The 26,038-nt window shown below is 44.2% G+C and overlaps 1 protein-coding gene across 3 annotated transcripts in view; it reads right to left on the bottom strand.

Annotated features, from left to right (window-relative positions):
* Window positions 1–24,015, bottom strand: part of LOC135385323 (ATP-binding cassette subfamily G member 4-like) — a 62,262-nt gene extending 38,247 nt beyond the window's left edge. For 2 of the 3 annotated variants that reach the window (XM_064614576.1, XM_064614578.1), the window contains exons 1-4: window positions 23,811–24,015; window positions 21,037–21,147; window positions 6,059–6,176; window positions 4,556–4,742 (exon numbers count right to left, since the gene is read on the bottom strand). In XM_064614576.1, coding sequence (XP_064470646.1) covers window positions 4,556–4,742; window positions 6,059–6,176; window positions 21,037–21,147; window positions 23,811–23,916 — 522 coding nt within the window. In that variant the 5' untranslated portion in view covers window positions 23,917–24,015. Of the gene's footprint in view, window positions 1–4,555; window positions 4,743–6,058; window positions 6,177–6,815; window positions 6,871–21,036; window positions 21,148–23,810 lie in introns of those variants that run through there. The other variant, XM_064614577.1, reaches the window with a different exon arrangement.
* Between the last annotated feature and the right edge of the window lie 2,023 nt (window positions 24,016–26,038).

The following is a 26,038-nucleotide window of genomic DNA, read 5'->3' as shown; positions in this document are numbered from 1 at the left end:
ACCCCTGTATACTTCACAGGGTCGGACGCCAAAAGAATGCTCCGTAACATACATCACGACGTCTGCAGACGTACATGGTTGGCTGACGCGGAGTCCAGTTTGCTAGCCACAGTCGACCCGAAATTACGCTTCTGTCTTCCTAGGCGCACGCCACTTACGACTGAATCATTGGCGCACCACCTTCGACTAGACGTCCTTTTCAGCCGTGCTTTATTTATTTTATTTATTCAAGATTGGAAATGTAAAGCCGCCGAACTGCCTCACGTGTGATGATGTGGAGAACACTGAACACATATTGGTGATGGTGATGGCGGTGGTGATGAGAAAAAAAAATGATGGGGATGTGTGTTTCGACAAACTCGAACTGGCTACCCCAGTACACTTACACACAGAAAGTACAAGCAGATAAGAGATTTGAACAGAGATGAACAGAGATGATGATGGAGCTCAACATGTAGTTAAAAAGTTTCGACCAAGTGAGTGTAAAATGTTGGAATCGCTGGGGGCACACACAGCACACAATCAGTGAGTCATAGTATGTCCATAAGCTCGGTTGTATGTAGAAAATCTTCAAGTGCTCTCAGCGCCTTGTCGGACAACGAAGGACCTAACAGTTTCACGATGTCGAAGGCGCACATATTAATTAACTGCTCCAGATACAGTACCCAACGTAATGACCTCAGAGCCGCCCTGGAAAGGCTGTACCACAGTCCTCTAGACTTAGCGAAGCTCCTCGGAGAATGGCCGAGGGATCTTAGACAGCGTGCAACGGCTGCTTTAGTTGCATTTCTTGTGGACACTGCGGCGCCTCTTTAGACTTACTGAACTTTCTAGTCTTACTGATTTGTATGTTCAAGTGTTTTGTAGGAACCACCATCTCCATATTTTTCTTTCCTCACTTCAACTCCAAAAGACGAAAAACTCCGAATGGTAGGAACATAATAATCTCCGAAATACACCTCCGAATATGTAAAACAATAAAGTCCGACAACCGGAACCCTAAACTGCATATCAAACGCTCGCTTCTCGGATGCCACGACATACTCTTTGTCAGGACGCTGCGTTATTTCATCGGATGCGACCCGACGTGGCCTTTACAGCTCAGTGGCGTTACCGATTGCGACACGTTGGCTCTCCAAGATGTCGTCACTGCGGTGGTCTGGAAAATCTAGAACACCTCTTCTTCTCTTTAAGAGTTGAACATATGCTTCTCCATTACCCGCACCACCAACCTCTCAGGAAATACGATGACCCACGCTCTGGTAGGCCGCTCCACAGGGAGGAAGAGTCCTTGCTCCACAGACTTCGACTGAATGTGGCGCGGACTCCACTGCTCCTCTTTAAGATGGGACACCTTTCGTCACCGAACTGCCCCACCTCTCATGTTGAATCCTGCACTTGCTGCTCCACTGCACCCGTTACCACCAACATCGTCTTTGCCTACGGTCGCGCATCGCTCACCTGAGGATTTCGGACTTCTTATTATTATGAGTTGAGAGTTGTTAGCCATAATCTAAGGCAAAAAGAATCGCACACATAGATACTTGCATCCATTCACTGCCGCGTGCGCCCACTCACATCCACACTTGTGCTTGCTCACACAAGCACACACTTATTCCCGCTTGCGCACGCGCCTACACACACACACACAGATGTACGGGCTCGGTTACATGTCGAGTAAACTCAGAGATGCTGTTGATCTGTCTCCTTTAGGACGTCCAGGAGAAACTGTGCAGCTGTTTCGCACTGCTGATGGGTGGGCCACGCTCCGAGGATTTTCTTGAGGGAGAGTGGTGCGCTGTCCAGTTTTTGGATGCTATCTTCTAGTCTTTTCCTTGGTCCACTGTATTTCTGGCAGTGAAGGAGTATGTGGGCGTCATCTTCACTAACGTTGCAGTTTTGGCACAAGGGGGCATTCCTCATGTTCAGTTTCGCTTTGTAGGCTTTCGTAAAGGCTGTCCCCAGTTGGAGTCGGTGGATGAGTGCGGCACCTTGTGGTTTCATATGCTTGTGTCCGGTGTAACGATGATTCCCGTTGAGCTGTTTGAGGCCTGGATGTCTCCAAGAGGGGTCGTTCAACCGCTTGTTCATCTCCGCTGTTGCTGGAGCCTTGGCTATGGCTTTGATATCTGTCTTGGTAAGGGGTATTGTAGTTCTGGAGGACTTTTGATGTGCTTCTTTTGAGGCTTCATCAGCTTTGTCGTTCCCACAGATGTTGTAATGACTTGGGATCCATTGGACCAGAACTTGGTGTCCGGCTTTCTGCAGTTTCCCGTATGCAGTTAGTATGTCAGATTTGAGTTCCCCGTTCGGTGTTTCCTTGATGGTTTCAATCGTGCAGATAGCAGGTCTTGAGTCGGTGAAAATAACCCAGTTGTTAGGGCTATGTCTCGTCATGTATTGCATTGCTGTCAGTATCCCGTGGAGTTCGGCGGCTGTTGATGAGGTCTTGTGACTCAGATTCTGAGTGATGCACAATTCCAAGGTGGGGTCGTAGATCGCCGGGGTAGCTCCGGCATGTGTGACTGATCCGTCTGTATATATGGGACCGTTGCGTCGTTCTAAGTCGGAGATAACCTCCAGGACCAGTTGTTCGGTTACTTCTGGTGGCGTGTCGGATTTCTTTGTCATTCCATCGATGGTGGCGCGTGTGGTGGGGGGTCTTTCCTTCCACGGTGGATTGTGCTGGTGTTCTTCCTTGAGGTATCCGTCGGCAGGTGGGCTTGGAGATCTTTAATGGACTGCCCTGTTTCTGATGCTCGTCTCTTCTTTTGTAGCAGCGCTAACGGGTGGCTGGCATGTCGTGCTTGGCGACGCAGGTTGATTCTTGTAATCTCTTTGACTTGTAGTGCTTTGATGTTGGGTCCGCCTGCTTCTTCGAGTAACGCTGCTTGCGGTGTGCTTCGGGGGACTCCTACTATCAGTTTGATGGCGGTTGCTTGAATGCATTTCAGCTTGTACAGGTTCTGTTTGCTGATGTTGTCCCGGACTTTTCCCTAGCTACGCTGCTAGGCCCCACACAACATAGTTAGGTGACAAAGGCACTTGTTCAGTTCCTGCGGATCTGTGGCCTTCTAGGTGAACTGTGATCAATTTCGTGTTTGTATTCCTTTTTGATTGTTTCTGTTTCTTTTTCTTCCTTTCTTCCCTGGGAATAGCAAGCCGCCGTAGCTGTGGCTAACCTTTCCCTTCTATTTTTTTAATATGATAAACATATTTCCCCCCCTCTCAGGACTACACTCACAGTGTCTCTAAACATATACAGGGTGTTTCACATAACGTGTTATTAATTATTGGAAAAAAAATCTATCCGGAAAAAACTGCGGGAACAGATTTTGCCTTATGGGAACAGATTCAAGCTACTCCACATTCAGTAGCTCGGACATGGACATCGACTTCTCCCTATCCAAGTCGAGGAATGCACTCCTTCTGTCACGTGTTGTACCTTCCCCAGGCCTGGATAATATCGCCTATCGGGCTACTTGTAACCTTGGTGAGGGGTGTCATAAGTGTCTGCTGGGGGTTATTAAACACGTCTTTGCGAACCGAGAAAGTCTGTGACAGATGGAGTTACTCCACTACTGAAGTAAATCGCCCTCGAAACTCTCCTCTCTTAGACGAGTGATCATGACCACCTGCCTTGGCAATCTGGTGGAACGCAATTCAGCAACTGCAAGTTCCTTCACAGAATCGAGTGGTGGCTGAAAAGGTGCTCCGTCTTCCCGCAGGAAATGAAAGGGTTCCGCAGGCTCAGGTTAGCCATGGATTCAATCATTGGCTTAATTACGTCGGTATAATACGCGAAGGCGGGGAACAACCTGTCCAGCGTTGTCGAGCATATTTTTACATCACGCAGATGCAGAACATGAATTATAATTTTTGAAAATATGGTTATTCTGCGAGCATGTTTTACTAGTTTCCATTAGCAAGAATGGATGAAGAGGGCACTTGCAAGGAGCAACGCAGTAGTACTGAAGCAAGGAGGAGAAATGTATGATTTTTAGAAAAAGAAAATATAGACGGAACAGTGTTCACCACGCATTTTCTATATTCTAGAAGGTTTCGTGTGTCAAGAATTCTTGGCATGACCTAACAAAGCAGAGCAGTGTGAGTCCTGACAGTGCACACGAGATGTTGCGGCGACCGGTGTGAGTAAACATGGCTAATGTTGGAGACGAAATTTTGAGAAAGTCGTTATTATGCAGCGTACCGTCTGGTCGCGGCCCTCAGCGCATTGGAGCTGTTTCTACTCCCATAGAAAATTTGAGAGATGCAAAAAGCAAAAAAAAAAAAAGGAAGCCAGAGCAGTTAAAAATGTACGTAAACTGTATTGCAGTAGTTGCAATGTAGTCGTCATTACTACAGCTTACGATGTAGTTGAAGTAGGAGACTACAACTTCGTGGAGTAGTTAGTAGTTATAGTTACACCTTAAACTGCTAAAAATATTTACCGCCTATATCTGGTATTATGTGTATCTGCTGGTTTTTCCTCCATTGCAGCTATGTACTCATATCCCATGATAGAAATAGAGAAAGCACCAAACGACCAACCTACCACTGCCGTCCTTTCTTCACTCGTTGCCGATGGCATGCGCAGCTCCCCGCTCATGGTGAGTGCTTCACGCACCGTAAGCACGGGCAGCAGGTGTTCGTCTTGCATGACGTAGCAGCTTTGCTTGTTGAACAAATCGGGAACTCGCACGTATCCGTTGATCTGCACTTCCCCGTCGTATCCTTTCTCGCTACACGGTACAGAACGAAAGCATGTGTTTAGAGCCCATTTTCAACGTCAAGGTAGGGTTGACGTTATGTTTTTCCCTAGCGGCTAGCGCGAAGCATTAGTAAGACACAAACAATGTCCAGAGGCAGACGACCAGAGAAGGACTGTGACGAGCTGTTGTATAACAGTAAGTATAAGGTGGCGCTGTCGCTGGCCCCGATTCTGCCCACGATGCTGACTCCGAACGAAACGTCCGGATATTTATGACGGTAACGTAAATTGTAAAGGCAGATCGGACAACACAAAATTTGATACATGATATATAATTTGACACACGACGGGTTTGGACAATCATTGAATAGGGCGCCCTGTACGGAATGTACTAAACGCAATGATTATTAAAGCTCCCAACAATTAAAAAATGATTGATGGTGTGATAGGCTGTTTCCTCCACAACACCCTCTGACGTTCTCATGCGGAAGCGACAGCGTATTTCTCGAAAAGTGTAAGTGGCCAGCAGTGATTTTCCAAGTGAATTTTGATATATCAGCATATACAGAGTGTTTGCTCTAACGTGCCCAGAAACTTGATTTAAAGCGAGCGATAAGAGAGAAACGAGCGCTACTTTTCAGCTACTTGACTAAGAAACAGGTGGTACTAGTGAAGCAGTACCTGTTGATTATTGAAGTAGCAGAAAAGTGCCACTTGCTATTCTTTTATCGCTCGCTTTAAATACGATTTCTGGACACGTTAGAGCAAACACCCTGTATACTTCCTCGTCAAGACGGAGCATAAAGCAGATTTCCTTTTCGCTTTAGTCCGAACATATACAAATAGCTATTGTTCGCTTATTGATTTCAACAGTTGGGTACCTTTCTCCTCGCTATTATTGATCTATCTACTTACTTACTATCTCCATTATTTCAATTGTCTAAATGACACAACTGACAATGAACAACTGCGATATGAAGCAGGTTTGTTGCAGAGGCGGATCCACGGGGAAGGGGGGGGGGGAGTCGATTACTTCCGCCCAAAACATTAGGTTAGTAAACATTAGGTTCACCTCTCCCTCCCCTCGCTACAGGCTTCGCGAAAGAGAAGGTCGGGAGCCACTCTTGGTTTGTATCCGGGCACCGGCTGTCCTTTGTGCAGCGTTTCGTGAGCTTTCCGCAGGTACCTTGAAACTGTAATGTGGTTCCCCCTATAGTTCCCACCGTGTTCGGCTTTGTACGCGCTTCATTGATTGTCTCAAGCTCTCTTTTACGGGTCAGATAAATCTCTCTGGCATTGCTATTGCTCCTAAGAGTTATCGATCGTTTACATCAGACGACTACTTACAAGAAGCCTGTGAGTACGTTTAATAAAGTCGTCTTCCCTGCTCCAGATGGTCCCATGATAACGGTCAAAGTTGAAGGAGTGGCTCTTCCACTCAAGTTGTGCAGTAAGGTCTTGCGCCCTGCACAAAGAGGACGCTTTACATTGCAACTGATAATCAGTACCACTTTGAACCTCTTGTCGCATTTGGGGGTGGGGGCATATATTTATTTGAACAGAGGGGAAAACATGGGAGGAACGGGACCTCGGCTTGCTATTCCGCAAAGAAAAAAGAAATACGAGGTGAAAAAAATAATTTGTGGGTATGGTTTTTAAATTATGTGCTAGTACTGCGAAGTAACTGCGGCTATGAGCGGCGAACAGACGTGGACAGATGGAGATAGGACAGCAGGAGGGAGTGGGGGGCAATGGGGTTGCTATGCGTCCTGGGCCGACTTCAGGCGGAACTGTGCCAATGTGGAAAGTCTGCAGGAAAGCCCAGAAAAAACCTTTGACAGCACAGCCGCTGTCGGGGTTGGAACCCGCGGCATCTCCCAGTCTCGGCGTGGATCATCCCCAGCAATTTTAGAAGCACACCTCCTTAACACGCCTCCAAATATCTCACAGCACCCCCCCACCTTCCCCCCAACTCTCTCTCTCTCTCTCTCTCTCTCGCAGGATAAACTAGCACACCTGGAAAAGAGGTCCTACAGATCCCGAAAAGCAAACAGATACGACCGACTCAATTGGAGTGCTTCCGTGAGATGAATATGATGCGTACATTCCATACACCTTCACCTGCCTTGAACCCGTTCCTCCACGATGTCGTGGAGCAAGTTGCGCTGCACGCACACACACACACACACACGTACTGCCGGGTCTTCAGAGGAAAGTAACCGCTCACCGTAGCCTTGAACTTCATCTGGTCTAGGCCTATAGACATAATGCCCACACACAACCGTACACCGCGGCAGCGTCGGCAGCGAAAAAAGAAAAAAAGAAGAAAGAAAGGCGTCTTGCAAGTTGCAGCAAACGGCTGGGCCGGGGAAGAAATTACAAATTCTCGACGCAGTCCTCCTCGGTCGGACCATGCTTGGGATGATTCACACGGCAAGCAGAGCTCTTGGTATCCGCGTGTGCTACACAGTGTGCGAACAGCTTTTCCTTCAAGGGGCACGAAACCGATGTACCAGGTGCGCTTTTTACACGAAAAGGCGTTCACGCCTGCTTCAGTCTATAGGTGAAGCCCGGAGACCCCAAGCTGCATCGTCACATTACGATGAGTTTGCTCTCCATCTTTGTTATTAATAGAGCGTGGATAAGTATGCACTAGAAACTCCTGAATACGCATGGAACTATGCACTAGAAATCTTCGAAGTATACAGTAAAAATGCTGAATATATGCAATGTATTTCATTGTTTGTGGTGTGCAAGAAATGCATATAATGCATATTTGACCAAATTTTTGAATTTTATTAGCCGCGATGGGGTAAAATAAAGCTGCCATCGTTCAGACGCACCCACCAAAGAGGACATGCGCTACACATATACATCATGCAGCTGAAAGCTTTGCAATTGGCACTTCCCCATTGTGCAATTAAAATACGAACGCCGCTTGTCTTCGGAACGGTAAAAAGGACAAACGGGGAGGAAAGTGGTGAAGGCGAAGCGTGGCTCATCTGCCATGCACGCCCTGCGAGCGCACTCCGACGCAAGGCAAAGGAGCGAGCCTTGAGCACCGCTGTACGAAAATACGTCGGACAGTATTTCTGTCCGATCTGTGGGCAGTATCTGTCAATCTGTGGGCAGTATTTCGTGCCGTGACACAGTCAGTATGGGTGCCGCACATCGCATCCCATTGAAACGTCGAAAATATTCTATTGTGACCGAAATTTTTGCGAAAAGACGACCCAATGCCCTAGCGAATCCAATAATACCTTCCAAGAAGAAGGAGAAATCTCTCTTATCTGACCGCAAATGTGGCAACATATGCATATTTCGTGGATTTGTTTCACAGACTTCGACTCAATGTCCCATTGGACAGCATTTCTGTTCAAGGTAGGCGCTCAACCTTCGTCGTTGTGTTCAACATGTGGTGTGTGTGTGTAAAGATGCAGAGCATGCTCTTCTCGAATGTGCGTGGTTTCACACTGCCGTCCTGGTAGCCGACCCTTTGACGTCGTGAAAGTGCTGGGCGAATGGCCTGCGATTCATCGTCAGCGTGCACAGCGCTCACTCATCACCTTCGTTAACAGCAAAGCAGAGCCTCTCGTCTTTGTAGACGTTTTTTCTTTCTTTCTTTCTTTTTCCTCTACTAGATCCGGAGTACCTTGTCCATCGCATTGCTTGTCATTGTTTTCATGTTCATTGTTTCTTCTGCCATCGAAACATCATCATCATGCATTTTCGTGCTAAGTATCTCATAACGTTCACAACATGCATTTAGTGAACCGAAGACCGAATCAAGACCAAAAGCGCTTTGTCATTGTCCAGATAGAAAATCATATCGAGCAAAAAAAAAAAGAAAAACTAACAAAACAAAACGCGACCATGAAGGAAGTACACCATGTGGGCACCCCTACGCGTAACCCGTTAACTCCTCATTTGATCGTCTTGTTTACGTTATTGCATCTATGTCCGAACAACTTCTGATGCAACTTTCACACCGTTGTGGCCACGTGTCACAAGGCCGGTGTGGGCAATACAAATCGTCATACTGTGCGTATTCGTTACACGTCGGTAAGATACATATGCACGTATTGGGGAGTTTCAGTAACTACGACAACAATAATAAATGATGGAGAAGTTATTATGACATGTGGTGTTTCCCCGTGGAGTTTTAGTAAATCGGAAGCACTCGAGAACAGTGCAAGTAAAGGAAATTATACAAACCTAACACCCTGGGACCAGGGAACCACGCAAAATTGTCGAGTAGATCGCCCGGCCGTCGAGAAGACTTTCCCGAAATACAAAAACTGTCAACTAGAAACGTGCGAGTTCGACTCCCACCATCGGCAATCGCTGACTTTTCTTCAGCTGTCGTCTCTCCTATACTGTCTAGGCTGCGGACAGGATGCACTTTCACTAAATTACAATTATACAACACTGGCTCTCTGGTTAGCGCAAATTGTAGACAATGTCAGGATACAGAAACTAGCCCCCGAACACATCCTGATTTATTCTACTACTACTAATTATTAATTATTATTATTATTATTATTATTATTCGCGTGCATATGCTGTGATACGAGAGAAGTACTTCATGTCTCATGTCCTTCATGCTAGAGGCCTAGGTGCTTCCTCTAGAAAAAAAACGAAAACAAAAGAAAACGAAAAGGACTGGCCCAAATACTATATGACCCGGAGTTTACGAGCTCACGGGAATTCTCAACAATCCTATAGCAATCAACGGTACTGAACTTCACTTTCGATCGTCATCATTTCAACATCTCATACTGGCTACAGTCGTCACGCTGCTCACATGAATGAAGCCAGCAGTAGCATGCAGGATACGTCATAACCACCACCGCGATCATCTCGCGGTCTACCCAAATCCGTTATGATTACAGTCGACCCCCGTTTATCCGAGCTTCACTTGTCCGGTCTTGGGTCAGAATCAGTGTGCGACCTACATATTCTCCAGCGGAGGCGGCAACCCTGAGGGAAGACTGACTACTCTATACTCTTCTTCAAGGATTTTCTCTTTTCCCATTATAACCGTGTGAGGGTGATGACCAGACCAGTCATTTGAAGTTTGTAGGACTTTATCTGTTTTCACGTGTCGCCGGGCTGAACTTTGTTATCGTTGTTGGTTGTTATCATTATTTGCTGGCATTATCTACTGTTGTGGCTGCGGAACTGTTGTAGGGGGGCGTGGTCGTTCGTATTTAAGCAAGCGTTTTCCCGTACGGAAAGGTCTTCGGGTGGTTGCCGGTTGTTACTGCGGTTGCGGGTCGTGCTGTTGTCAAAGGTATGTAATAATCCTTGCTTGTTGTTTGAACCTTTTCGTTTGCTGTGTCTTCCTTGGCGACGGAACGGACGGACTGACGCCCCGAGGTTGTGGAAACACCGGGTTTTCCACAAGTTGTAGAGGAAGGTCCTTCAAATCTCGAGTTCTTCAAATCTGAACGGACATGATGGAACATGCGTCATCGTTACTGATGAAGACGTCGTCGATATATTGTTCGTTGCAATGACAACAGCCATGAATCAGATGACGGCACTGAAGAACCACGTGCGGTGGCACACTAAGAGGCCGGAAATGTACTCAGAACTGCTTCTGTGCGTCTTGTTTTTGAAGCACAATAATAACGTTACCCAAGTTAGTGCCACCCATAACTAAGAACTAGCAGATGGTGCTTATAGTAATCTTGCACAAATTAGTATGGAAAGTTGCATATGCATTACAAAATAGAGCAGGCCTCGTTCTATATTTTCATCCCTTTTTGTGTGTGGGGGGGGGGGGGAGGGGGGGGGGGTTCTGTTTATGGGAATTTGTCGTATGACGAATTCCATCTGTCTCCATTATTTTTTTCGTCAATATCAACATCAGGCCTCGTGGACAGCTCAAAATCTCGTGTTCCACTTGTCGGAATGCCCCGTTATCCGGCCATTTTCGCTGCGAACGGTCAATGATGGATAAAACGGGGTCCACTGTACATTGTCGCATTAGGCCGAGCGGGTTAAGGCGTCCCATTCGTTGGTGGTAGCCAAGGTCGTGCCGAAGACTGGGAGGTGGTGGGTTCGAACCCTTCCACCGGCTGTGATGTCTGAGGTTTTCCCTGGGTTTTCCGAAGACTTTCCAGACGAATGTCGGCGCAGTTCCCCCTGAAATCGGCCCAGGACGCATGCTAACCCCCCTGTCTCCCTCTCCTTCCTGCTGTCCCCTCTCCATCTGTCCACATCTTTACGCCGCTCATAGCCACAGTTGCTTCGCGGCGCTAACACGCAATCAAAAAAAAGAAGAAACAAAACATTGCCGCATTATTTGAGAGTCATGGACAGCATTTCAGGGGCCTCGAGCACAGTGATGGACAAAGTACCTCAAAATTGTACTTCAAGTAAAGTACCAAGTACCTGGTGTCATTAGTACTTCAAGTACAGTACAAAATACCCAATTCCAAATGTACTTCAAGTAAAGTACAAAGTACTAAGCAAAATACTTCAAGTACTCCAAGTACTACATCATTTTAATTTATCCCTTTGCATTTCACTGTTTAGTATCTTTGTCTTCCTTTTTTTTTGGCAAAACTTCAACGAGCATTCTTGACAAATGCTCTGAAACCATAAAGTCCTAGGTTAAGTGCTAACCCGTGTATATGAACTTAATCAGATGTTACAATTTGCAGTTACATGTAGAGAGGTAATCAGTCAGCTGTGGTGCAATTATGCAAAATAGTATTATAGTCTGACTGATCCAAGGTCACCCACCTAGTGTGGTGTTCCCGTACTAACCTTCGGGTATAAGAGGCTAGATAATGTCAGGGGGGAAAAGTGCAAGCCAACAGAGATTATACATTTCTGGGCATTCCTTGCTGCTTTTTGGAATACAACATGTTTAAAAGAGAATACGAAGAAAATTAAAAAGGAGGAAACACGATGTAAGCTTTCATTTTTATACGACTGTGATATGCAGCAATGTAATCCATGTGACCAATTGAAAAAAATAAACGTAAAATGTAAAAATGAAAGCATGTGTGTCTTTCAGAGTGTTGATCGTGCAATGCAATCACACATTGTGATATAACTTGATTATTAATTTCCAACGAAGGAAACGATATAAAAAGCATAGAACCTTACAATGGCGGAACTGAAATGACAATTGACCAAGTCATTGTGCTGCCGGTTGCAGTATCATAATGTGTGCGTGTCTTTGCTTTCCATTCGTTTTACATGAACATAGAAGCGTTGATACTTTTTCAACATTTCAAGCCTCTCAACAATAGATTTGCTTCAACAAATATACTCTTTAAACACAAAAAAATCCTTTTGATAAAATGTCATACTGGGAATCTTGTACTGCATTCCACTAGAAGCGCTAAAATGACGGCAAGACGACGAAACTTAGAGATTTATAGCACTATCTGTGTGTTTTCGTCGTCTTCTTGTCATTTTAGCACTTTTAGTACCGTGCATTTTTGATACTCACTTATGATTTTTCGTCTGGGGTCCAAGTTTGGGTACTTGAGTACTTGATGGGGAAGTATTCAGAAAAAAAGTACTTTAAAGGCCAGATATGCCGATTTTGAAGTGCCGCAGAACTGAGCGATACTTGCGCTGTGTGTTCGTTAGAGAAGACTGAATATGTGTGCGAAATATCTTGGTCCAACTGTTCGTAGTTTTTTAGAAAACATTTTTTGTAGTTCTCAAGCCCGCCCGTCAGACCGTCGGCAAACCCTGCGCGCTGGCGCACCGACGTCACTGCTCTCGGTTTATCTGTCTTTGGCTTGGCATGAACTCTTGGCTAGGCCGCTTGGCTTCTTTCGTTTCGCCCTCTGTGCATAGTACATAAGCACAGGGGTGGCATCCAATGTATTGCTCCGTAGACGAAAGCGTGCTGCGCGAACGCAATGCATCCTGGACAGGTCCTGGTCGCACGTCACAGCAAACGTCAAGGCACACGTGACCTTAAAGATGGCGGCGCCCGTGATCGGCGGCCAAACCGTTTGTAAACAATGCGGCTGTTGTTTCTGGACGACGTTTTGGGTGTTTTTCGATCACGGTAATTATTTTTATCCGATAATCTCGCAGTAAAACGTGCAATTTTACACATAAAGCCTCGTATTGTTGACAACTTCCAAAGATGTGATGACGACCGCGCGTTAAGCCTTACCGAGCCGATGCGATGTACATAAACAAAGGTGAAATGGGCTACCATGTTGCGGAAGAAGCACCGCATAGTTTACGCTGGCAAAATACGGTCATCTCTTGGTGTTATGACGGCGAAAATATGTCGGTAAGCAGCAAAACGACATGTAAACAAAGTCACATGACCTCAAAATGACGTTTTCTATGACGTGCGACCAGGAAAAGCACCCGCTTGAGGGTAGTTACAACAATGGCGGGTTTGTGTCACCCCTGTGTACATAAGCGAACAGCTGTTATGTTATTGCTAAGCCGGAAACAAAGCATGTGAATATTTTTTTGGCATACGTCGTTTGGAAAGTGAACTTCCTTGTTCTGACCTTGCCTTTTATGGGCTGGAGCGATATGATACGTGATGTGCCACGGCGAAGTTGTCGAAGATGCGACGGTGCTACGCTGTTAGAACAATTCATCGGAGCATTCAAGTGTTACCTATTATAAGCTGCCAAAAGATCAAGTAGTGCGAAGCTCTTGGCTGACAGTGGTGCCTGCTAATTTCCACTGCAAGGATTTCGTCCACGAATGTTATCATAGGTTACGTGTGACTCCAGAGGCAATTTGGAATCTCGGCACGAAATCGTCTGATGAAAATCTGAGGTACGCGACGCACAACATTTTGAACGTACCACGGAGGATCAAGGCAAAAAATGAGAGCAAAAAAGGTAAGTCGAGGTTCAGATATAAAAAAATTGCAAGCTTAATGAATCGATTGTGCAGCTGTCCTACTGCGCTTACTCTGATATAACCACGATTAACAACACAATAGTATTGATAATCTAACTTCTGAATTATCACAGGTGCACGCTGAACGCGGAAATGAAGAAGGATCTGGCTTGCATCTGATGCATGAAGAAATTGCTGACACGTTAGTTGCAGTCTACCTCCACCAACAGGTATGACAATGTGATGTTATAATTTGAGTATTCACCTATGTTCAACTTTTCATGTGCGCTCGCATGCAGACATCTTGACACCACTTTTAAATCTGCCCTCAAAGTTACAACCTGTGCTTATAGGGTCGAAAACAAAGGTCGCCATTCCGATTAGGTGCTATCTCCCAGTTCAAGCACTTTTGCTGTCCGGACACTGGTTCCTGTGGATGGGGTGTTACAAGCTTCACTGTCTGATATAAAAGTTACGTTACATTAGTTCAGTTAATTTGTCTTTTGCACATTTTTGTTACTGTTAGCTGGATTACTGTTGGACATACAATCCTTTCTGACACGCAGAAGCTGATGTCGCCTCTGATAACGTTTTAGAATTTTCAGTGTCATCAACGTCCATGAGGAAGGTGCCTTTACTATCTGTGAATCTTTAATTGAAGAATAGCCCAGAATTCATGTTAACATTGTCTGCTCTTATTAATTCACTGCTGTCTATGTTCTGAGAGCTAAGAAAAATGGAAACAATTTATTTGTCACAACTTCACACTAGATGCGGTACTGGATTGACATGTAAGCTAAAATACCTGGATTCTACAATAATTGTGTTGAACTTGGTGCATTACCGTGGGCGATGCCACATTCATTACATTTTTAGTGGTTCCGGTGCACAAATACTGTGTGGATACTGCATACATACATACTGTTCGATAGGCAAAAATACCTGAGCAGTGCTGTGTAGTCTTTTTACCCAAAGTCCATACTCTTACTACAAAGTCACAGTACGTAGAACAGCAATGGGCAGGTATGCTGCGATAGAGATTCACAACAGAACGAAGGCTGTTGAGAGCATCTAAATTTTAATTAGACGAGACTTTCGTGCACAAGACTGCTCTTGTCGATGTCTAACATGAAGTTAGAAAATCCCAGAATATATAAAACATGTTCTAATGTAGAGAGCGATGGTTGGTACAGACATAAAAATAATTATACAATCACATATAATAAAATAAAAAGGGGGTACAACTCCCCCTCAACTCAGCTTGACAACTCATTAACTCTACTTGTCCTGTACCTTACAACATGTCTTATATATTCTGGAATTTTGTAAATTGATGATAGACCTCAAGAAGTACATCCTTGTGTGCGAAAGTCTTCTTTCTGTTGTGCACAATCATTATAAAGTAAATATGACTATCCATTTCTTGTCATTAAATGTTTTTCTTTTTCTTTTTTTTTTGTGCAGTGATGAGCAACCATAAGGACACATGCCAGACTTTGGGATGACAAACCCTCACCACCTCATGAGGATACAATGGTTGACGAATGGTTCATGTTCTCAAGCACATCGAAAACTTCAAGAAATAATTCATGAAAAAGCCAGTCAGTGCTAGCACCAGGAATTGAACGTGGACTGTCCTGCTACCAGTCAGAGATGTCACATTTCAGGCACTCATTGACTTTTGGTGAATTACTTGTTGACTTTGTCCCAAGGTGGAGCTCGCCACAGCTCATTTGCCTATTTGTTAATGTTGTGGCGCGCGTTGCGTTTTTCTCTTTGTGTGTTCCAGGCTCAGAACGGTTAATTTGGATCAGGTCAGGTACGTTTCATTTAGACATGGCAAACATAAAGTGGTGTTTCTCAACACAACTTATCAGTGGCCTTCATGCATTACTGCTACGGCCATTAGGCGTGAATGGAAAGCTGCACATTATGCATGATGTAAAACCCCAAGACTAGGGAACACGAAGGGACAGACACAAACACGTCCCTTTGTGTTCCCTATAGTATCGGGGTTTTACATCATGCATCATCTTCACCAGCTTGCTTGCTTCCTATCAATTTTTTCTGCACATTATGTTCACTCTACTTTTATCGTGTGCTATGTAATCTTGTTCAAGTTCTGTCAAACGAGCGTGTAATGCTATAAAAAATTCAGTACACTCTTTCTGTGGGTTGAATGGTAGCGCATGAATGCAGGAAGGAAACTGTCATGTTATGGCAAGTGTGTATGTATTGTGCTACTGTATTTAACTTTTTATTGTATTTAACTACTAATTTTATTGGTTAGCTTTCGCCCGCGTATCATGTCAAGCCATGTTATATTAATTTGGAACATGTTCTTCTTAGTAGCCAGAGCAACTGATACACAGTGAGAACATGGCCCGTGTGTGTGTTTTCCACTGCAGCCCTTGGGTTTCCTCCCTGATGGCTACACATGTCAGGGATAGGTTTCAGAACCGGTAGTTCCGGCCAAGTGTGAATTGCTTTTCATGGGATCATCACGCTGGCAGATGAAACATATGGTTTAAATTATTTGCAGGACAGCAATTGCGTACCTTCACACAAATACTACTACTACGACGTAAGAGTGGTTTCAAATCTAGCTTTTTTGTGTTCCTCACGTTATCGCACAAGATGTAGTATCCACTATGATCCTTTATATGGAGGGTATGTACAGTGCAATCAACAGATGCTATTTACAATCCTGTGTTTCCTACTGTGTTGAAATGGGGCAGATTGTATCTGAGAGCCATAGTGAAATACAGGCAGCCAAGGACAGACTTTTGATGCCCTCGAGAAACATGGCAACACATATCAGGGACTCTGGATGCTGCCTAAATTTCCAGAACACAGAGCTCAAGGCAGCGGTTAAACAACAAGTGGTTAGAGAAATCCAAGACAGTTGCATGTGTAAGCAGTCCGCTGTTGGATTTGCTTCTGTCCGAGATACGTTATCTCAAAGGGGACGCACGGACACACTCAGAATGATACTAGGGCGGCCTGTGAAATATAATGAGGAGAGGGGGAGATATATAACACTTTTTTCTTGTCTGTTATTCTATTGGTTAAATTGTCATCTGCTTAGCAGCATATATGTGTATATTCCAGAGTCTGCTAATAAATATATCAGTTGAAAGCTAGCAGTCGCATTGTAGATGTCTCATCCTGTGCTTGGCTGCTTGTGTTTCACTATGGCCATACTTGCTATTGCAAATACAGAAAACAAAAAATACCACAGAAAAACACGAAAAGAGCGACGTAAAAAGCTGCCTGTTCTAGTGCTCACATGGAGGAAATGCAATGAGGTAACATGTTCCATTCATGAACTGCGCATAGTAGTATATCACAACGGCCACCGATTATTCAGATTTTTCTTGAAGTACTTTGTTTTTTTGAGCTTTGTTTGCACAGTCTATTATTGGAGCTTGATGTGATTCCCCTCTTGAGATACTTTAAGATTGCTGATGCTGTGCAGTTTGTTAGTTTTGAAACTGTACTGTGCTGAGGTACAAAAAGAGAATTGTCATATCTGCATTTGAGTACATAGGAATAATTTGTAAGTACTTTCCTTGTTGACATTAATATTTGCACCAGGTCACAACGTTGTTGATTGATGGAAAATGTAAATAAATATATTTATCTGCTTGCCAAACACTGCACAAACGTCTTCTTTTCTAGTGAGATATTCCCTGTTCACCAGACATAAATGTGGAAAAGTTAAAGGGGCACAATGATGGTAGAGTCTAGCATTGCTTTTTGCCACTTCACATGTATTCACTGTTATTCGTGTGCACATGTAGGAATAGGAAGGTAGAGTATGCGCATAAAAAATTTCGTATGCAGCCACACATATGGTTCAGAAGATTAATTAGATGATGTCCAAGCATATATAATTGTGATTCATGTGCAATGGGTATGCTAACGCATTGCTTCCATGCAGCCTTTGTATTTATTTTTTATAAATTCTTTTTATAAATTTTATTTTTTATTTTATATAAATTTTATATTGCTTATTGTATACTTATGTTTTTATAAATTTTATAAATTAAGAACTCAAGTTACACAGCCCCTGAAAGAGTGCCCTTTGCAAATGGTTTGGTAACCTGTCTCTAACTGTAAAGGTAAGAGGCAATCGAGAATGCTGCAGACAGGGTTGCAACTTACATATTGCTTATCATGTCCTACATGATAGATATTAAATACAAAGTGATTTGTACAATAATTCCTGAGCACGGAATTAATTCCGTGGCTGGCCAGTGATGTCACACAGGACGACAAGTCACATAATTGCCTCTAACATTTTTACACCCCATGGCCTGAGTTGTGAATTGAAACAGCACTCTACAGAAGGATAAGGTGCCCCTGATTTCTAGGATCTATGCTATGCCCTAACTCTTCAGACCCCTCATTTCTAAAAACACAATTTCTAAGCGGCAATATGTGCTCTGGTACTTCTTTTGCGTCTGCATAGTGTGCAACCGCATGGCTTCTGGAGCTTTCGTGTGCATGTTTTTGTGCTACGGTGCTCATTACAAACAATATCCAGATGTTAGACATAAAATGCAGTAGTTTGTAGCGTGCCACACAACGCAGCGTGACATGGGAGTGTGTGATTCAAAGAAAGCTTCTGGAAAATGCACAGAATCCCACGAAAAGTTTAAAATGTGATTTGTATTTTGTTTTACGTCCCTCGTCGTTACATTACCATATCGTCAACGGTGTTGCACATTGATAAATCGTACGTAAAACTTGTCCCATAGCGGTATGCGGTTTCTCAAATACATAGCACATTTTTTTCCTGCAAGAATAAAACGCTGTCGGCATTTTCTTGCTAAAACGGCTGTCGAAACGTCAGTCTCTGCAATGGGCAAGTGCTGTAAAGGGGCTAACGCAGACGCGACTTGATACAAATTGTACGTGCTCACAAAACACAAACGACGAATTCCAGTCACAACATCGCACAGAGGTTGGTTGGCGAATGAGTTCGCCGCTGCTGCACTGTTTACTTATCGCGGAACGGTGGAACCCGGCTGTCCGCCATCTTCAAGCACAGATACGTGAAGCCGCGAGAAGCCGTAGCTGGAATCCACTGACAAGTACGAAGGCGTGTACACGTCACAATGCCCGTTCGGGTGCATCTACGTCATAAAAATGGCTGCGCCCATGTGTGTTTCGGAATGAATTATCTATTTTTTTGACATGGGTACTGTACCGAACAGAGTGGATGAAGGTGCATTTTGGGGAGAGCTGGATGTGGGCTTTCAGAATATCACCACCGTTTCGACTGTTTGGGATATCGCCATAGCTGACCTTTAAGTACAGTACAAAGTACACGATTTGAAATGTACTTAAAGTAAAGTACAAGTACACAGAAATGTACTTCAAGTACTACTTGAGTACTTAGTACTTCAAGTACTGCCCAGCACTGCTCGAGCAAACCATAGTATAGATGACATTAGACGTTAGACACAGCACATTAGACAACCCATACAGGGTGTCTTTTTTTTTCTATGCAGATTTATCATAAAAAAACTATAACTGCTATAGGCATCCTGTTTTCACTTCTATCATCTTCGGGCCGGCGGACGTTCTTGGGCATCTGTTGCTTAATAGGCGAATGACTAAGTTGTCCCAATGAGAACATCTGTTCCCTTGGGTCACCTGATACCATAGCCGTTTTCAGAACAAAAATCAGTTCGATAGATCGTTCGCAAAAAATTCGTGGGAGAACACCATTTCTCTCTTTATTTTGTTCATTCCTTCAACCCCAATGTGACAGGATGAAGGAGGACAGTGCCTCCTCATGCGTCGAAGATGAGCTTTAAATTGCGGAAACAAGACAAAGACAAATTTATCTGGTGACGCTATCGGAACTGCCCTTATGTTGGGTTGCATTTTCTGTTTTCTTTTAAAGGTACTGTACAGCAGTAGACAAGCATGATATGCCGGTGAAGTGACTAGAGACTTTGTTGCTTCTAAATACCATATGCGGAACCATACGACCGACAACGCGCTCTAAATATTTTTAATTTGCCATGAAAGATGCGGCGGAGTGGAGTGGTGCGACGCCTGGTGTCAAACAACCCCCTGTACAGCGGGCAACACTGAAAATTGGTATTACACACTATTACATCGGAACTTCGTTATTTTAGTAAGCACATTATTAGTTTTCCTGTTTACCTATGCATTCTGGAACCCCTGTTAACAGGGTTTTTGCGAAGTAACCCAGCGCAGGCCGCTGTTCGATGGAGGCTCTCCCTACTTCTCTGCTGCGCCTGCGCGCTGCTTCTGGTCGCTGCCTTTTTCGAACGAACAAACTCTCTGTGAACCTCTGTGAACAAACAAGTCCCGACGCTGTCTGGCTTCTTGAACGTCTGACACATTTTTTTCAACGGCTCAGCATTTAATTTCAGTTCGCTTATAGACCTCTACCTGTAAACAATTGACGTCATAATGTTCGACAGCGCCACGAGTTTGGTAGAGTTGAACTACGTTCAAAGCTAGTGGCGAACAAGGTCGCGCCCGAAAGCCACGGTCTTGAGGGGATTATGATGGTCTCTGAAAAGGACGCGACCTTCGGTCCTACTTTTCTTTCAATAGGAGGCGGCGAACAATTGCCCATTCGTGGAACTCAGCTCACCCCTTCCGATCTGTTTTGGTTTCGGTGTGTCTACCAACGGTCATGATGACGTTTCTCGGGTAGAGGTTTATTCGTTTATCCTCAGATGTGGATCGTTGTGTGGATTGCACGGGCGGATTTTATGATGGATTGTGGTGGGTTGTTATGTCGGGCCCAGTGTTATACGCATGCAATGTGGTTGCCGCCGTATGTGTCAGAAGTACGGATTCGTTTCGAATACCTAGTACAGTGTTGCCCGTAAGCTTTAATTGTAATTTTGTAATTAATTGCACCGTCGATTGGAATGAAACTTCCGCAGTTTTTGTCCTGGTGGCTCGGACCATCGAATGGCCACACTAAATGACGTTTGATCTGTGCTGCTTTACAGTACCTTTAATCTTTTTTTCTGGACGCAAGAGGCGATAGTGTGAGCACTCTTTCAGCCTCTCACATTGGGGGTAATGGAAAGACGCGTCTCCGCAAATGTCCAATGAGCAAAAAAAAAAAAAACGTGTTCCTTCACGAATTTTTTGTGTACGATCAATCCAACGAATTTTTGTTCCGAAAACGCACACGATATGAGGTGGCCGAAGGGAAAAGATGTTCTCATTGGGACAACTTCGTAGGTTTTATAATTAAAAAGTTAATTAACGATTTTTAGGTAATTAGTCATTCGACGGTTGAGCAACAGATGGTCAAGGACGTACGCCGGCGCAGAGATGATAGAAGTGAAAGTGGGATGTCTAAAGCCTTTAGTTATTTTTTATACGAAAAATATGTATGAAAGAAAAGAGAAAAAAAGACGCCCTGTATATAGCAGCATTAAGAGTATGTGTTTCAATTTAGCAAATACCTTTTCGTCCTTTGTCTTTCACGCTGTAGGTAATATTTCTCCATTCGACGGTAATATTCTCGAAAGTTCGGGATCCCTTGTTCATGAAGACATTCGGAGTACTTACACCGTCTGAAATGAGACAAGAGTGAACCATGACTGACTGGCATGTCGTACACTCCTTCTAAAACATGATAAACGATTGACAAAAAATGCTAAGCCCCCGAAGATCATAATGACAATGCATTTTCCCAACAACGAAAATGCTTAGTATATATCAAACGTGAACAACAGCTACCGGTCGTCTCGGAACGGGGAAAAATTGCATCACTAAAGTTCTCTGGTTGCAAATCAGGTGAATAAGATGACCCGAAGGTCATTTTGCATAATACTCCATCTGTGAAGCGATGTCCAAATCAACACTTTTTGCTGCGCCATTAGTGCATGTTACAGTAATTAAGAATGTTGAGATCTTGGTGCTCGTGTTGTTTTGCCAATGACACTTGTGCCCTAATACCCGCATTCCTCGGAGTTGAAGCACCTATGACAAACTGCTCACTGAAAGTCGTCGTACACTATACAGGGTGTCCCAGAAAACGTGTCATTAAATTATAATAAAAAAACCCACCACCTAGAGTCATGCGGTCAATGGCATTTGTTCTTACTGGGTTTTTGCCACCTCCTCATGTGAATGTCGTGTAACGTAAGTTTAATTATGTAAATTTTTGCGAGCTTAAGTCGGAAATTTGCCTAGAAAAGATCACTTTTTTACCCCACCAATGTGAAGAGCGTGTCTAATTTAGTCAAATTAATGATAATTGACAGGGATATTCAGGAGCTATCCCATCGGAAAAAATAGCCGAACATCATGCTCTACGGAGGTCGCACAGAATAGTGCACGATGAATTTTTCAACGCAATCTTTGTCAGTCCGACGAAAGGAGGTTGGAAACCCAGCCCTCCCCGACATCCCAGAAAGAGATAAAACAGGCACGGCTTATCACGGACTTTCGCTGGGATAATGCTTTCCCTCTCCCAATTTTAGGAACTGTTACTTTTCTACTATCACTTTGTGGGCTGGCTTCGGAACCTCCGTTCGTCGCACTGAGAGCGGTTGCGCTCAAAAGGTCACCGCGCGCTATGGTCCGGTGCTCCGAAAAGCATGATATTGGGCTATTTTTTTCGATGGGATAGCTCGTGAATATCACTGTGAATTATCATGAATTTGAGTGAATTCGGCACGCTCTTCATATTGGTGGGGTAAAAAAGTGACCTTTACTTGGCAAATTTCCGAGTTCAGTTCGCAAATATTTACATAATGAAACTTTGAGTACATGACATTCACATTAGGAGGTGGCAAAAACCTAATAAGAACAAATATTGTTGACCGCATCATTCTAGCTGGCGTAGTTTTTTATTATAATTCAATTATATGTTTTCTGGGACACCCTGTATACACATGTGTTCACTTAATAATGTCCGTATGTCATCATCCCAGCAGCAGACGACCATCTCTCCCCAACTGGGGATCTTCGTCACAGGGTGTCCCGACCAGATATTAGTTTTTCGCGATGATAGCAACACATGTGGGGGCTGCAGTGCAATTCTTGTGAGTACGCTCCTTACACGCAGACACTGAGCCTCGGCTTCGTTTTCTCTGTATGCCTACTGGTACAGCTTTGCAAATACGAATAACTAGATGAATAAGTAAGAAATGATTGAAGTGCGCGAAAAGCAATATCGTTGGCAATCAAGACAGCATGACGTAGCTGTTTGCGCGATGTTTGGCGCAGAAAATGCTGCACGGGTAACATAGTTAATTTCTTCAAACTCTATAGTACCCTCGGAGAGAGAGACAGATACACGATGACAATGATATGGGAATGTGCCTTCGGAATTGCATTAATAACTATTCTATTTCACCTGAAGCCAATTACTAACATTGCAGCGTTTCTGCATTCTCCCCCTCAGTCTCGCCATATTCATTCATTCATACAATCTCGCTTGCGACGATTTGTCACAATTTTTTGTAATAATTCTTCCAGATTAGAACACTCATAACGCAGAAAAGCAGTTGAGTATGAAACACTGACGAATATGGTTATATATTGAGGGCAAAATTTTGCGTCTTGTTGCATATACATATTTTGCGTTGGTGGACTAGTAGTAAATTTAATAATATGATCATTGTAACTTCACCTACTTACGTGTCCGGATATGCTAATCTTGGACGCGATACGACACAGATATGTTAACACAGTCTTACCGGTCTATGAAAATACGTGCATATCAGAACTATTGCAACTTGCATGTGTTTGTGTCTCTGTGCGCGATGTCTATCCATTGTGTGTATGTGCGTTTTACCACTTGGTTCCTACCTCATTCACGCAAGAATTCCCACATGCAATGGGGCAGAGCATCGTATCTCCAGCGGTGAAACCCATCACAACAACCATGTATTCATGTATCCGTTGCGAGTGTAACTTCTCAAGGAGGTTTGAGTCCGAAGACTTCAGTACACGTACCTCAAACGCAGAATGCGCCGTATACTGAAATAACTTGCACAATGGCACAATAACAACTAAAAATCAGTTTTCCTCTTATCGTGACATAACAGATTAGAAGGCGCCCTCAGCGGTACCTTAGTCTCTATGCTCACTGATATGTTACGCCTCTCTGAAATATCATGAGTGCATAGTTGGAGAGCCATTTGCTGTGTCAACTGCTGTGCATCACAACCAACACACCTGTTGCCCACTGTTCTGAATGCATTAGCGTCTAACGGACACTGCTTACTGTCATTGTTGCAATCCAAAGACGCCGTGCACGCGTTATTCACGCATCCTCCTCCAGGATCCTGCGATGTGTTCGACATGTTCAGCAATACGACGTCGCCATCCATTCTTCCACGAGTTACGCACACACAGTGTAATGAAGACTAGCTTTTTGTGCACTGCTCTTTGCAAGAGAGTCAATGTCAGACGGAAAGCCAGTCCTTCCACGTGCGCCCCGCCAGCGAGAGTGACGTCACGGAACTGGTTCTCTGATTCCTCGAACTATAACCGACGCAAAGGTTACAGTCAACTCCCGTTCTGCCGGCATCTGCCGTCTCCTGCGAAAGTGTCTGGATAGCGGAACATCTGCATAAATGAAACTCGAGAGGAGATGACTCCTCGGCTCGGGGGGGGGGGGGGGGGGGCATATGTTTATTAAGAGAGAAAAAGGAGGAGGTCAGCCAGACTGGAACAGGGCAGAGTACCGCCGGTGACGATTAGACATCCAAAAGTTGTTCTTATCGAGATTACGATACACAAGTGCCACGCGCCCTCGAGTACATTATGTATTTCTCGATGAAGATGAGGCAATGCTTAGATCAGGGTAACCAGGGGCCTCACACACGCAGGCCGCATGTGCATTGCTTTTAGTCAGCTACTGTGTGTCCCGAGGGCTCTTGACCACTACAGAGAATAAAGCTGACCTCCCCCCCCCCCCCAACAATGAAGAATTCGGGAAGAAACCAGGTTTTCAGGCCTTGTTTTTACTCTTGCTCGATGCAGTGCTGCTCCTGTCGATATTAGGAGGTACATATACACATTCGAGCAGTAAGTTCATGGGCTTGCAATATTGCAGCAGCCCTTCGGATATCATGCGCGAAAACCTATACGGAGCACAGAGAGGCGCAGAGAAAAAAAGGGGGGAAAAAGAGATGGAGCAGTTATGTACGAGGGTCTTTGTGTGAACATTTTTAATTATTTCTCTTTCTCTTGTTTTTTTCTTTTTCACGTTGCAAATGTAAGCAAAATCCACAATACATTGTGTAAACCGACAATTTCAGTGCTCCCGAACACTGGGATAATCGTTCGTGAAGAATTATGTACGAAGAACTTGAAACGCCTTTCGAATTTTCAGTGTCTCATTTGGAAAGGCAGCTCATTTGTTTCTGTTGGTGCGTCAAGTGAAAATTTTCACTGATGAATTGTATATGCGAATGCCTAATAACTGTACGGCTCAGCTGTTTCTTTTCTATATTTTTTACGCTAAGGCACTTCGCTATAATTGCGGTCATTTCCAGGAGTTTCATTACCCCACCCCCTTCTCCAGTGATGGTGTACACTCCCCCTGAATTTTTCCAGGCCCCCCCCCCGAAATTCCTGAGATTGCCTAATACAGCTTGGCCACCAATGCATATACCCAAAGATATGTATCCATGAACATATACCCCCCTATGGTTCGCTCCACTAGAAATCACGCAGATATCTTATCACGTCGGGTCCCGCATCTTGGCTCCTACGCGCATTGATGATAGTGCCAGCCGCAACACCAATGACAAAGAAGAAATTGTCGTTGCTCTTCGCTGCTGGTACGAGTTGCGCAACGGACTAAAAGCTGATACGTGCCGTTTGAATTCAACATGAGAGAGCTGCGACGATATGGCAAGGAAATAACTTGCCAAGATACGAGACACAAAAGGGAACTTGCACGGCAAATCGCCGGCAGTCCGAACATTTACACGGCAGCAGACACCTACGAGCACTAGTGCTAAAGTGTGAGGAAAAGACATCATACATGAAAACACATATCCTTTACGGAACCTTTTGAATTGTTTGAGAAAATTTATTATACGACTCATACTATAGAGCACACTACGAGTACTAATACTATTATTAATTACACACTACTACTACAATACACTGAATTGAATTTCACTGTTAATGGTAATCAACCAATTTTTCTCGAAGTGCAGCACGCATAGAGAAGTCATGCTTCGCTTACACGTCTACCTGCAAGAAATGACCCACAGTCTGCTTCTGAAACATTGCATCACTTGCCAACTTCTTTGCGAAAAGTAAAGAAAAAAACAACCTTTTACAACCCTGATGACGGCAGGGGCATCCAAGGAATACACCACAATGAGTCACTGATGTATTCTGCATAGCGAAGCTATTATCAACGACTTATACTATAGGTCCTTGTACTGCGATTTTAACAGTGGTGACCGTAAAATTTGGAAAAGGCGCCAGCAG

Source organism: Ornithodoros turicata, chromosome 2 (genome assembly GCF_037126465.1).
Source record: "Ornithodoros turicata isolate Travis chromosome 2, ASM3712646v1, whole genome shotgun sequence".
Taxonomy (NCBI): Eukaryota; Metazoa; Arthropoda; class Arachnida; order Ixodida; family Argasidae; genus Ornithodoros; species Ornithodoros turicata.
The sequence above is the reverse complement of the archived record's forward strand: the minus strand, read 5'-3'. Positions and strand labels throughout refer to the sequence as shown.